Source organism: Chiloscyllium punctatum, chromosome 20 (genome assembly GCF_047496795.1).
Source record: "Chiloscyllium punctatum isolate Juve2018m chromosome 20, sChiPun1.3, whole genome shotgun sequence".
NCBI classification, from domain to species: Eukaryota; Metazoa; Chordata; class Chondrichthyes; order Orectolobiformes; family Hemiscylliidae; genus Chiloscyllium; species Chiloscyllium punctatum.
The window spans coordinates 14,424,384-14,439,003 of record NC_092758.1 but is presented as its reverse complement, the minus strand read 5'-3'; the positions used below and the strand labels follow the sequence as shown (position 1 = coordinate 14,439,003).

General features: G+C 47.4%; 1 protein-coding gene across 8 annotated transcripts in view; it reads right to left on the bottom strand.

The window, feature by feature from the left end:
• Positions 1-14,620, bottom strand: part of cyfip2 (cytoplasmic FMR1 interacting protein 2) — a 116,272-nt gene that overhangs the window by 55,489 nt on the left and 46,163 nt on the right. For all 8 annotated transcript variants that reach the window (XM_072590370.1, XM_072590369.1, XM_072590377.1 and 5 more), the window contains exons 6-11: positions 13,848-14,029; positions 12,595-12,691; positions 11,540-11,668; positions 9,547-9,651; positions 7,643-7,734; positions 1,196-1,313 (exon numbers count right to left, since the gene is read on the bottom strand). In XM_072590370.1, the coding sequence (XP_072446471.1) occupies positions 1,196-1,313; positions 7,643-7,734; positions 9,547-9,651; positions 11,540-11,668; positions 12,595-12,691; positions 13,848-14,029 (723 nt within the window). The remainder of the gene's footprint in view (positions 1-1,195; positions 1,314-7,642; positions 7,735-9,546; positions 9,652-11,539; positions 11,669-12,594; positions 12,692-13,847; positions 14,030-14,620) is intronic.

Sequence of the window (14,620 nt, the reverse complement as noted above, 5' to 3'; positions counted from 1 at the left end):
CCCAGGTCCCCGGTGCTGGGAGACAGCAGTGCTAACCACTGAGCCACCGTGCCACCCTTGTCTCCTAGCGAAGGAAATCCTTAATATACCACCAGCCTTGCCTCCACTGGAACCAAATGCTGCCTCAACACTTTGGGAAAGAAGGCAAGATTTCAGGGAACAGCCCAGGGATGACGGCCTGGGTACAGTGACAGGAGAAAGTTCACTTCAGAGCAGACAGGGGGCCAGCTGATTAAACGGCTGTGTTGACAGACAATAACGAAGGGTGAAAGGAAAAACAGACAATATGGTTTTCTGTATTCAAAAATACAGGCAGTTCTTCTACAATGCAACCATTGCGTTCTGGTGCAACCCTACATTATAGAAAAATCTTGCTTTCAAAACAGTGCTTAAAGCATTAGCGATATTATCGTGGTACAGCAACACACGTTTTAAAGGTTCGTCCCTTATTCTTCATTCGTGTTACAGTGAATTCGTGCTGACAAAACACATGTTCTAGCAGACAACCTATTTATACTAACAACTGGAAAATATGAACATGGTTGGATATCATGTGTATTAGTCTGAAAATGATTGAATAATATAATCATGCGTACTAACTTGGAATATAAACAAAACACAGTGGGTGAGTGAATGTTTAGCCTTTTGATTGGAAATTATCTGGAGGAAGAGTCAGTTCGAAGTCTGCTATTTCTCAAAGTGTGTCAAACCTTTGTTTGCATCTTAAAGCTTTGAGCTATGCAATATATTTTGACATGCACAGCTCCCGTGCAAAATGAATCGATGTTGAAACAAAGAAACCCGACACTTGTCTGGTCTAAGAGGTATTAAAGAGTTAAAATCACCATTCCAGGAAGATCAGTAACAGGGGGATTTAAGATCATCAATGGCATTTATTTTCCATTATGGTTTGGGCTGAGATCTGGCACCCACCGTGTGGACAGAGATTTAAAACAGTGTCATTCGATACAGAACTAGTTGAATACACACAGCAGAAAGGGTGCACGGAGATCACACAGGAGGAAGCCACTCGGCCCACAGACTCCATGTTAGAAAAGAGCGAGGTTGGTGGGGAAAGAGCAGGGAGGAACAGGACTACCTGGGCAGCTCTATCAACAGCATGACGGGCCGAGCTGCCTCACGAGAGGACGCGGTGACAGGAATCGACAGTCGCCAGTTCCTGTTGGGCACCCACCTCGCTGTTACTGTAGCGCGCGAGCTCAGAGATGAAGCGAATGTGGTCATCCCGGATCTGCACCATCTGCTCACAGATGTTATACTGGGGGCTGCTACTACTCTGTGTACACGTCCACCTGCAGAGAGACAGACAGAGGGTTAGATGCAAACCGCGTGAGAGAGAGAGAGAGAGAGAGACAGAGCAGAGAGGGCGGGGGTGGGGTGTACCTGGAATTCCCTCCCTAAGGGCATTGTGGGTCAACCCACAGCCCGTAGTCTGCAGTGGTTCGAGAAGGCAAGGCGAAAGTGAGTACTGCAGATGCAGGAGATCAGAGTCGAGAGTGTGGTGCTGGAAAAGCACAGCAGGCCAGGCAGCATCCGAGGAGCAGGTGAATCGACGTTTCAGACAAAAGCCCTTCAAAGATGGCAGCTCACCCCCATTTTCTCAAGGGCAACTAGGTGATCCAGGATGATAAAAGGTGTGGATAAAATAGACGTGGAATGGATGCTTCCTCTTGTGGGGCATTCTGAGATGAGAGGTCACAGTCTTAGGGTAAGGGGGAGCAAATTTAAAACAGAATTGAGGAGAAACTATTTCTCCCAAAGGGTTGTGAATCTGTGGAATGCGCTACCCCCAAGTGCAGTGGATGCTGGGACAGTGAGTAAACTTAAGGAGGAGTTAGTCAGATTTTTAACTAATAATGGGTTGAAGGGTTATGGGGTGAGCCATGATTGAATGGTGGAGCAGACTCGATGGGCCGAATGGCCTAACTTTGCCCATATATCTTAAGAACTAGGGACGGGCAATAAATGCTGGCCCAGCCAACGATGTACACATCCCTCAAAATGAATATTAAAAAAAAAACGACCGTGGACCATGTCCTGACTGTGAAGCCAATGTGCAGGACCTGATTTCAGAGAATCATAATGGTACATTTGATTCGAGTGACAGGAAGAGAGGAGGCTGCAGAGGGGATTTGGAAACAAGGCCGAGGACTTTAACATCAACAACGTCCAATGTAGGTCAATGAACTCAGAGTGAGGATGGGGAATGAGGGGGAACTAGACTTGGGGAAAAGTTAGACGGTGAGGGAGCTGAGGTTTGGATGACCTTGAGTATCCGGAGCACTGAAGGTGGGAGACCAGCCGGGAGTGTGGTGGAATCACTGGGATTCGAGGTAACAAAGGCTTGAATTAAGCTTTCAGCCGCAGAGGAATTAAATTCTTTACATTCATTCACAGGATAAGGGCATCAGTGGCTAGACCAGTATTTATTGCCCCATCCCTAATTGCCCAGAGAACTGTCAAGAGTCAACCACATTACTGTGAGTCTGGACTCACATGTAGGCCAGACCAGGTAAGGATGGCAATTTCCTTTCCTAACGGACATGAGTGAAGCAGATGGGTTTTCCTGACAATTGACTCATGGTCATCATTAGACTCTTCCTTCTGGATAGTTACGGAATTCAAATTCCAGTATCTGCCATGGCCGGGTTCGAACCTGTGTCCCCAGAACATGACCTGGGTCTCTGGAGCATTGGTCCAGTCATGATATCACGAGGTTCAGTGCAGTTTCTCAATTTCAATTTTAAATAAGTTACCCTTAAATCGAGCTCCAGAAACACTTGCTTTGATCTTCAACCGATATTCAACAGTGTAAGTGAAATTGAACTGGGTCACGGCTCTGACGCACAGCGAGACAGCTTTTCCAATAGGAAATGGAATCTGTGGTATTTCACTGAATGACAGCACTCGCTCCTTTTTTTACAACAAATTTCGAACCATTCCAAATGATTTGAAACAGAACTCAAATTGGAACTTAACAAACAAATACTTGGACTCAATTTCCCAAGTCTGTCTTCAAATGGGATAGCTGCAGACCCACAAGTCACACTCAAGATTATCAACCCTTCTTTTACCAAGTGCTGATTGGGAACTGGTTCCAGACGGTTGGTTCTTTGCTGTTTGTCTCAGTTGCTGGAGGCCATTGAGCAGGAAACACATCAGGCAGAAAGGTCAGGCAGAAAGAATCCTACATTCCCAGCAACATAGAACAGTGCAGCACAGGAACAGACTCTTTGACGTTGTGCCAAACATGTTGTCAGATTAAACTAATCCCTTCTGCCTGCCCTTGGTCCATATCCCTGCTTTCCTTGCATATTCATGTGCTAATTAAAAAGTCCCTAAATGCCCCTCACCCCTTGCAGCACATTTCACATTCCTACTGCTTGCTGTGTTAAAAAAAACCTTGCCTCTCACATCTCCTTTGAACTTTCCCCCTCTCACCTTAAGTACATGCCCTCTAATATTAAAGACATTTCAACTCTGGGAAAAAGGTTCTTCCTGTCAACCCTATACCTGTGACATCTCATATTTTTACAGACTTGTATCAAGTCTCCCCTCAGCCTCCGCTGCTCCTGAGAAAACAACCCGAGTTTTTCTAGCCTCTCCTTCTTGCTCATACCTGCCAATCCAGGCAGCACCCCGGTAAACCCCATCTGCATCCTCTCCAAAGCCTCCATATCCTTCAGGTTGAACATGTGTAGACTGCCCTCCGCAATAAAATCCCTGCTTTATAAGAGGGGTACACTCTGAATACAATAGCAGGAAGAAGAATAGCTTGCATCTGGAGGGAGGACGATTTCTGTCTTTCTTGTGGAATGCAGGTGTCACTGGTAAATCCAACATTTTTGCCCATCCTGTATGAATAGGGAGGGTTTGGAGGGATATGGGTCGGGTGCTGGCAGGTGGGACTTGATTGGGTTGGGATGTCTGGTCGGCACGGACGGGTTGGACCGAAGGGTCTGTTTCCGTGCTGTACGTCTCTATGACTGGCTCCCTAGGCCAATTCAGAGTCCACCATGTTGCTGTAGGTCTGGACACACATGAAGGGCAGACTGGGTAAGGGCAGCAGATTTCCTTCATCAGAGGGGCGTGATTGAATCAGGTGGCTTTTGATGACAATTGCCAATAACTTCACAGTCGCCACGACTGAGACGGGTTTTGGGTTTTGATGTTATAAATTAATTGAAATCCTATCAGCTGCAATGAACCAGAACAGAGGCATAGGCCTCTGGATTACCAACCTAGTGATGTAACTACTTTACCAGCTCCCCGAGACTGTAGAAATGGGAAGTAAAGAAATGGCTACCTCAATGGCAGACTAGGAGGAAGAGGGGATTGCAGGAGGGAGGTCGAGAGGGTGGGAGGTGTGCTTGGTCGTTCATGTAGCAAGTAATTGAGTCGGTAATGGGGTTAATGGATTTACTAATTGACAGGGCAGTTATAAAAGGAGGAGCAAGCATTGCCCTTTGATGTGAAGGGCAGTGCTTGTCACTGGCCACTCGGGTGTTTTTCCTATCTTCCTGGCGGTGGAAATTGAATAAAGATTCGTGCACTTTGTGTCTTTCACTGCATCTCACACCTGTACACACACACCATGGGTGCTGGGGAAAATATAAGCACTACCGCAGTTAGACGGTAGTGTGGGGGGTAAAAAATAAAAAGAAAGAAAGGAAAAAAAAAGAGAAAAAAAAATAAATAAACAGGAGTGGGACATGCCCTGACGTACCCATAAAAAAAATAAATAAAAGGAGGAGCAGCTGGGCTGTAAGAGTGAGTAGTCAATAAACTCTATCCACAAAGAAAGGTGTCTGGGTTTCCAGCTCCCCACTGGTTTGGATCCAGACTGGTGATCCTGGTGATCGTATGAGCTGGAGGTGGGGAAAATGGTTTGAGAAACTTATCTCAAGGGAATCACAACATTATTATCTCTTTCTGCAGACTTGCACATGAATCACTGAAGTGGGACCCCCAGGCTCCCTCAGACCTTCATTCTTGATTTGGGGACACCTTGTGAACTGTATAAGGGCCTGAGACAAACCATTAAATAGGAGAGAATCCACGATAATATGGAACAGTTCACCATTGGATACATTTCACACAATGCAATTTCAACGCCTACATGTGACATGAAGAACTACTTTGACTTTCTAAGCAAAGACCATTACTGAAGGAAGTTCATGACTATTATTGCAACATTCGTTATTGAATTCAATGTTCCGAATTCTAATTAAATTCAAACAGAGGGCACAATCTCAGAATGAGGGGTCGAGCATTTTAGATGCAGAGAAGGATGAATTTCTACTGAGGGGAGTCTATCCATGGAATAGGTCACTGCAGAGTGCTGTCGAGGTTGGGACGCTGAGTGTATTCAAGGTGGAGACAGACAGATTTTTAATCAGTCAGGCAATGAAGGATCATGGGGATAAGGCAGCAAAGTGGAGTGGAGGATTATTAGATCAGCCATGATCTCGTTGAATGATGGAGCAGACTGGATGGGCAGAATGGCCTACTTCTGCCCCTTATGGTCAGTGAATGGTTAAATCGATACAGTCGGCGGAAGGCAAGAGTATACACAGGCTGTGGGAAGAGGTTAAACAAATCATGTGGGGCTCCTTTTGGAATACTGCGTGCAATTCTAGTCTCCTTCCTATCGGAACGATGTTGTAAAACTTGAAAGGGTTCAGGAAAGATTACAAGGATGTTGCCAGGGTTGGAGGATTTGAGATATAGGGAGAGGCTGAACAGGCTGGGGCTGTTTTCCCTGGAGTGTCAGAGGCTGAGGGGTGACCTTATAGTGGTTTATAAAATCATGAAGGGCATGGATAGGGTTAATAGACAAAGTATTTTCCCTGGGGTCAGGGAGTCCAGAACTAGTAGGCATAGGTTTAAGGTGAGAGGGGAAAAATTTTAAAAAGACCTAAAGGGAAACCTTTTCCACACAGAGGGTGCTGTGTGTATGGAATGAGCTGCCAGAGGAAGTGGTGGAGGCTGGTACAATTACAACATGTAAAAGACATCTGGATGGGTATATGAATAGGAAGGGTTTGGAGGGATATGGGCCAGGTGCTGGCAGGTGGGACTAGATTAGGTTGGGATATCTGGTCAGCATGGACGGGTTGGACTGTTTTCGTGCTGTACATCTCTCTGACTCTATAATGTTGTGAGGGATTTTATTTCATTCTGTGCTTTCAGATGATGCGAAGCTTGAGAACATTTCCACAATAGTTTTGCTGTGTTAATATTTCATCCAATAAGACACTCAGTCTAGATAAACAAATCATTGTTAAGAAGGTGGTTTTCCTGTTCACATCGTGACAACTCCACCCCAAGTCCGGCAGCATCTGGTTAGCGTGGTGTTAGTGAGCAGGAAAAGCTGAGGGCAAAGAGACGAACTGCAGGGGCTGGAAAGAAGCCAACACTGACCCTTCCCACTGACAGGGATGTTGCAAAAAGGGAATTCAAACAGAGGGAAGCATTAGTGAGGCCAGGGAACTGGGAATCACTTCAAACGCAGCTGGTGAGAGCCCGGGGAGTGAGTAGTGTCAAAAGGAGAAGCAGTATTTATATAGCAACTTTCACAATCTAGGACGTTCTAAAGTGTTCCCCATACAATGAAACATTTATTGAAGTATTGTCATTACCTTCATGCAGGAAACACAACAGTCATTGTTAACACAGCAAACTCTGAAACAGCCAGGAGAACTGACCGGATATATGGCCTCATAGGTGCTATTAGTTGAGGAAGAAATGCTGACGCAGGATGAGAGAGTAAACTCTTCTGCTCCCTTTGTCGTGATGTTATTATGTCTAACTGAGTCAGCTTATCATCTAGGAGAAAGTGAGGACAGCAGATGCTGGAGAGTCAGAGTCAAAAGGTGTTGCGCTGGAAAAGCACAGCAGGTCAGGCAGCATCCGAGGGGCAGGAGATCAACATTTCAGGTGTAAGCCCTTCATGAGATTATGCCCGAAGTGTCGACTCTCCTGCTCCTCGGATGTGTCTGACTTGCTGTGCTTTTCCAGCGCAACACTTTTCGGTTCAGCTCAGCATCTCATCTGTGAACCAAGAACTCAGACTCTGACAATGCAGCGCTCCCTCAGTATTGATCCCTGACAGTGCTGCACTCCCTCAGCACTGACTCCCCGATAGTGCGGTACTCCCTCAGTCCTGACCCTCTGACAGTGTAGCACTCCCTCAGTCCTGACCCTCTGACAGTGTAGCACTCCCTCAGTCCTGACCCTCTGACAGTGCAGTTATTCCTCAGCACTGGGATGATCGAGGCTCAAGAGCCTTTCCTCATGTAAACCCACCATGTAGTAAATCAGGAAGAGTTTGTGTCCGACCCTGCCGATTCTCAGTGGGCCGCAATAACCCACCTGCTTATCTCAATAGAACCTCCTTCCAACGTCTCCCAGTCAGGACAGACAAGGGAGGCAGTCACAATCAGGATGCAGCTGAGCTCCTAGCAACTTCCCACCAGGAAAGTACAGAATTAGGTGAGAAGGTCTGGGAGCTCCAGCTCGGCATTCCTTGGACCTGCCTTCCTCCTCTCAGAGTCCTCCTGCCAAACGTTTACAGCTCCAGATTGCGACTGGCCCAGGTTACATTACGGCTCGCACTCACTTGGATTTGTTCTCCTCATAGTGAGCACTGGTCTTAATGTATCTGGCCAATTCTATCTGCATATCCCCGAACAACGGCACCACTTGCAGCTGCTGCAAGAGAACACAAGAGGAGGCATTAATCACAATTTATAATTCTCCCAGAATTCACAGCCAAAACAGAGCACGCTGTTAAGGGTTTGACAGGTTTTGAAGTAACGACATGTTAAATCTGTTTGAAGTTGTAACTACTATGTTCAAAAGGGGAAGTGAGTGAATTTGAGGTTTCAGACAGTGTTTGATAAAGAGCCAGCAAACAATAACTAGTGCTCCTGAGATCGGGGAAGTGTAGCAACGTGGATTGCAGATTGAGTCTGTCTGTTCACCAAAGAATAGGGGTGAACCATTCACTCTTGAATTGTGAAACGATAATGACAGAGGGACTGGCAGGATCAGTGCCAGGGCTTCATCTGATTCTAATCGGTGCCAATAACACAGATGGAGAGCCAAGTGTGAGCTACCAGGTTATCTGGTGACACAAAATTAGAGGATGCATAGGAGTTACAGAGAAGCTACGGCGGTCAAGAAGATGGGAAATGGAATATCACGTGGGGAGCTTTGATCAGAAAAATAGAATGTGTTTTATAACATGGCAAAAGAGTGGGAAATGTTGGTACTTGGCAGTTCCCTTCCATAAATGACAAAAAATTAACATTCGGGTACAGCAAGCGATCAGGAAAGCGAATCCTTTTATTACAAAAGGTTATGATTGTCTGAGTAAAGAAGTCTCAACATTATTGTGTAAGGTCTGTACAGTTTTGGTCTCCATGCTGAAGGAACCATGTGTTTTCTCAGAGAGAATACAATGAATACTTTACTGAATCGTCACAAACAAAATGCTCATTGTGGACACTATCAGCGAGTCTGTTCAAGTTGGGATAGATCAATTTTTCAATTCTACAGGAATAGAGCAATGTAGAGAAAGACTGAAAAATGGAGCTGTTGTCAATGATTATACTGAATGGGGGAACAGGTTCAAAGGGCTGAACATCCTCCCTCCTGCTTCTCTTCTGTTCTCATGGAAGAGGTCCTAGGGAGTGTTGCTGAACAACCTGGAGTGCAGGTTCATAGGTAAAGTGGAGTCACAGGTAAACAGGATAGTGAAGGCGGCGTTTGGTATGCTTTCCTTTATTTGTCAGAGTGTTGAGTACAGGAGTTGGGAGGTCATGATGCAGCTGTACAGGACATTGGTTAGGCCACTGTTGGAATACTGTGTGCAATTCTGGTCTCCTTCCTATCGGAAAGATGTTGTGAAACTTGAAAGGGTTCAGAAAAGATTCACAACGATGTTGCCAGGGTTGGAGGATTTGAGCTACAGGGAGAGGCTGAACAGGCTGGGGCTGTTTTCCCTGGAGCATCGGAGACTGAGGGGTGACCTCATAGAGGTTTACAAAATTATGAGGGGCGTAGATAGGGCATGGGGTAGGGGAGTCCAAAACTAGAAAGCATAGGTTTAGGGTGAGTGGGGAAAGATATAAAAGAGACCTAAGAGGCAACTTTTTCATGCAGAGGGTGGTACGTGTATGGAATGAGCTGCCAGAGGAAGTAGTGGAGGCTGGCACAATTGCAACATTTAAGAGGCATTTGGATGTGTATATGAATAGGAAGGGTTTGGAGGGATATGGGCTGGGTGCTGGCAGGTGGGGCTAGATTGGGTTGGGATATCTGGTTGGCATGGACGGGTTGGACCAAAGGGTCTGTTTCCATGCTGTACGTCTGTATGACTCTATTTGAGTAGTGGAATTCTGTTCCGGCAGGAGATGATCTAGGTTGTGGTTGACAGAAACAAAATAAAAATGGCTACTGCTTTCCCTCGCTCAATGGACACAGATGAACTCACTGGTCAAGGGTCAACAGTCTTTTTACCCGGAAGAACTTGTCGATTTTACTGAGGTTTATCCGTTTCTTGGTGTCCAGTTTGTAGATATTGCTCACATTTCCATCCATCAGATACAGTCCGAAGCCCATCACCTGTTAACAGAGAAGAAAGTTTCACAAATACCAGCCCATAGTAGAGATGGAAAGTGTCATCCACACTGCCATTAAGCTGCACTTGCATCAGAATAACCTGCTCACTGTTGTCCAGTTTGGGTTCCATCAGCTCCTGACCTCGTTACAACCTTAGTTTAAATATCCAGAAAGGAGCTGAATTCTAGAAGTGAGGTAAGAGTGACCATCGATGCTACAATTGACCCACCGTGACATCAAGGGGATCCAGAAAACAGGAATCAATGAGGATCAGGGACAAACTTGCTGCTGGTTGGAGTCATACCCGGAGTAAATGAACACAGTTGGGATTATTGGAGGTCAGTCATCTTGGTTCCAGACATCTCTGCAGGAGGATCCTCAGGGTAGATAACTTCTAAAATCAACCTGTTCAGAAATGTTATTACAGGTGGTTCTTGAACCCTTGCCTTCTGGCTCAGAGATGGGGACACTGCCACTGCACAAGAGTTCTAGTTTCTCAGGCTAGTGTCCTTGGTCTAGCCATCATCAACTTTCATTAATGAATCTCTCCATCATCAGAAATGAGACAATCACTCGATTCTCCTGCTCATCGGATGCTGCCTGACTTGTTGTGCTTTTCCAGCACCACACTCTCGACTCTGATCTCCAGCATCTGCAATCCTCACTTTCTCCCATTCCATCTTCCAGTCCTTTATCTCGAGTGACTGTATGAACATGTGAACCGGGAGCAGGTGCAGGCTATTCAGTCCCTCTAGCCTGCTTTACCATTCGATAAGATCACTCCTGATCCAATTGTGGCCTCATCCAACTTCCTGCCCACCCGCTATGACTTTCACACCCTCATTTACGAATAACCTACCTACCTCTGTCTGAAAATATTCAAGGAGTCTGCTTCAAGGGAAGAGAGTTCCAAAAACTCAACAAAGTCTGACTCAGAAAAGGTCACCTCCTCTGTTTTAAGTGGGTGCTCTTTGATTTTTTAACAGTGATCCCCTCGTTCCAAATCCTCTCAGACTGTGGTTGTTTTAAGTTCCTCCCTCCCTATTTCCTAACTCTTTTCTCTAAGCTTAGGGATTGTTTTTAAGAAACCTTCTACTGTGAAGACACATACAAAACATTAGTTCCAAGTCTCTTTCCTATCCCTGTATCCTTTTGCTATTCCTATTCCCTATCCCTATAACCCTATATTTCTCGTGGCCTATCCACCCTGACCTGCGCACCTTTGGACTGTGGGAGGAAACCGGAGCACCCGGAGGAAACCCACGCAGACAGACACGGGGAGAATGTGCAAACTCCACACAGTCAGTCACCCGTGGCAAGTCTCATCCACCTTGTAAGGGACCAATACTCACCTTATTGCTTCCTTTCCCTTCCATATACTTACAGAACTACGCACTTTGTGTTTTTATATTTATTGGTTATTTTCTGTCATTCTCTATTTCCTGCCTGCCTTGTTATTAACTAATCTTTTCCTGGTTTCTCCATGATCACAATCCTCTGTCCTACCTTTGCAGTGTTTCCTTTCAGTGTAATCCCCGAATGAAGACCAAAGATTCAATCCACAAAGCTCATGGAATGGCACAACATACGAAACCGCTCTGCCCATCGGACCTGTGCTGGCACTTCTGCAGAACTATCCAATTAGTCCCACTCCCTCTACTCTTTCCACACAATCCTGCAATGGTCTCCCAGAGTTATTCAATCTCCTCATGACCTGGGCTGGCCCTTCAGTCGCTCCGTATTTACTGAGATTAATCGGATGTCAGAAGTTGGAGATGATGGGAAGAGGAGAATGCAGATGGGTGTCTAACACAGAGGATTTCACACATCCTACACACTGGGTTTCCGCAGAGCCAACTGGCTCATGTTCCACGCGATAATGAGCCATTACCTTCAGCAGCATATGTTTCTCGCTGGGGGTCAGGTACATTCGATTCTCGTAGTAATCGACGCAGATATTGACGATATCAGCCAGGAGTTCCTCATAACCAGGGATCACCTCCAGCTGCTGGTGCAGGCACTGAAATACAGAGTCATCATAGCATCCCTACGGTGTGGAAGCAGGCCATTCGGCCCCTTGAAAAACATCTCACCCAGAGCCACCCCTTACCCTATCCCTGTAACCCTACATATCAATTGGCCAATCCACCCTGACCTGCAGACCTTTGCATTGTGGGACAAAAGCAGAGCACCCAGGGGAAACCTACACAGACATGGGGAGAACGTGCAAATTCCACACAGTTACCTGAGGCTGGAATCGAACCCAGGTCCCTGGCGCTGTAAGGCAGCAGTGCTAACCACTGAGCCACCGTGTCGCCCTAAGCTCTGTCAAGAAGCGATCAACTGAGTCTCCAAGCATTGTGCTGTGACCGGTCCCCACCCAGGTACCCCTCTGTCCAAGTCCCCTGGCCTTCCACCCTCTCCCATCCCCAGCGCACACACACTCACTGCAGTTAATCTTGGGGGTGCCTGTAAAAGCTAAACAAAAAATAGTCAGACTGAATGCAAGGTGTTGTTCTTCAGCTCCAAAGGAGCATCGTATCAGACTAAACATTTACTCAATACTTTTCTCTCTGTCAGCTGAGGTTCTCCAGCATTTTCCATTTTCATTCTGGACATTACCCGTTGTATTTGTTCACAGCTCAGGCTGTACTGTTCCTGGTGTGAGTCCCAATGTGTTTTTTTTTAAACCTAACTCTGGAATTTCTCACCACGTTCTTCCAAAATGGATCATCCCCTCATCTAAACATTCCTGACGAAGAGCTTATGCTCAAAACCTCGACTCTCCTGCTCCTCGGATGCTGCCTTTTCCAGCACCACACTCTTGACTCTGACTAACCAGCACCTGCAGTCCTCGTTTTCTCCTCATCCCCTGATCTGCCTGAGAGACGACAACTCCTTCCCCATCCCCATCCCCATTCCCATCCCCGCAGCCCCCAACATTACCTGGGTTATTCTGTTGTGATTTGCCAAGAACATGGAAAGGTTCTGAGATTCCTGGATGGATTGGGGGTCAGCCATTTTCCTCAGGAACTGGGCAGCCCTGGAACAGATGAAGACTCAGAGTGAGTCACCTCATCGAGAAACCTCAGAGATTCAGTACCATTTTTCTAAATCTTTTGGATTCATTTTGCTCCATCCCAATCTTCTCTCCTTCTCAGTCCACCCCTTCCTCCCTGATCCTGATCCTCACCTGGGATTGCACACATCATAATGTGAAAGACTGGTGGAACAGACCCGATGGGCTGAATGGCCATCCTTTATTTTGTGGTCTCACACTCCCCGCTGAGTGACAGCCCCACAACCCACATCCTGTCCCAAACATACGGACCCCCCACTGGGTCGGCAGGATGGGGTGGAGTAGGGCTGTAGTTAGTCGGGAGGGTGGGGCATCTGTTGAGGGGAACATGGGCCTTCCCACGGAGGGGCAAATCCCACCCCTCAAGGATGGGATGGCCTGAGAATTACTGGCCAATCAGAGCTGCTCGCTCTCGCCTACTTCAGGATTGAGCGAGGCCCGCAGCATTGGATCCTGGATTTGGGTCAGAGTATTGGGGTGGGGAACGACAGGTCCTGGGGAGGTTGGGACATATCTGTTCGGCCCAAGGGGCCTGAAGGGAGGACATCCCCACTTACACAAGACTGGGCAGGAGAACTGCTGAAGTGAACCGCCTCATGTGTATGACAGGTCTGATGGACTGAATGGCCTCATCCTGTTCCTCTGTATCAGCTCAGAGAGGTCTAACTGGCCTCCTGCTGTCCCTGGGTGACAGGGCTGAATGGCCTCCTCCTGTCCCTGGGTGATGGAGCTGAAAGGCCTCCTGCTGTCCCTGGGTGACGGGGCCGAACGGCCTCCTGCTGTCCCTGAGTGACGGGGCTGAATGGCCTCCTCCTGTCCCTGGGTGATGTAGCCAAACGGCCTCTTGCTGTCCCTGGGTGACGGGGCTGAATGGCCTCCTCCTGTCCCTGGGTGACGGGGCCGAATGGCCTCTTCCTGTCCCTGGGTGACAGGGCCGAACGACCTTCTGCTGTCCCTGGGTGACAGGGCTGAATGGCCTCCTGCTGTCCCTGGGTGACGGGGCTGAGCGACCTCCTGCTGTCCCTGGGTGACGGGGCTGAATGGCCTCCTGCTGTCCCTGGGTGACGGGGCCTAACGGCCACCTCCTGTCCAGTGTCCTTCAGCACTGAGCCGCACTGACCTCTTATAAGCCGAGTGGTCATTCTTGACGCTACATTTCATATTCTTCAGCTCGTCCAGCACAGCGAACATGTTGATGAACTTGCCCAGGGTCAGCAGATATGCCTCTGACACGAAGTCCTTACGTCTCTCAGCGTGACACAGCCTTTTCACCTCGCTACAGAAACGCTCGATTGCTTTGCGCTGTTTCATACAAACAGAAACGAGAACTGCATCAAACTGATGAGAAATACATCAAACAAAAACATTTCACATTCACGATCCCAGCTGACAGCAGCTAAAACTCAAAGAACTTAAAGTAGGAAGGGAGGTTACCAAGATTAAAACCAAGGGTTTCTCCTTCATCTGACAGGATGTGGGCATCGCTGGCCACTCACCATCCTGACTTGGAAATGTATCACTGTTCCTTCACTGTCGCTGGGTCAAAATCCTGGAATTCCCTACCTCACTGCATTGTGGGTGGACTGCAGTGGTTCAAGAGGGCAACTCACCCCCACCTTCTCAAGGGGCAACCAGGGATGGGCAATAATTCCTGGTCCAGCCCGGGACACTCTCATGAATGAATTAAGAAAAAATGTCACTCCACCAACATCCAAAAAATACAAACAGTTTGGTCAGAGATCCTGATGTTGTGCCAATTCTATCACTGCGATGCAGGCCATCGCTCAGGATCTCGGCACACACTTTGAAGGAAAACATGAGCTCGCCGTCAAATGGGCAAGAAATTCCTGCATTCTTCACTGGGATCAGTCCGGCCTGAGGCTCTGCTCAATG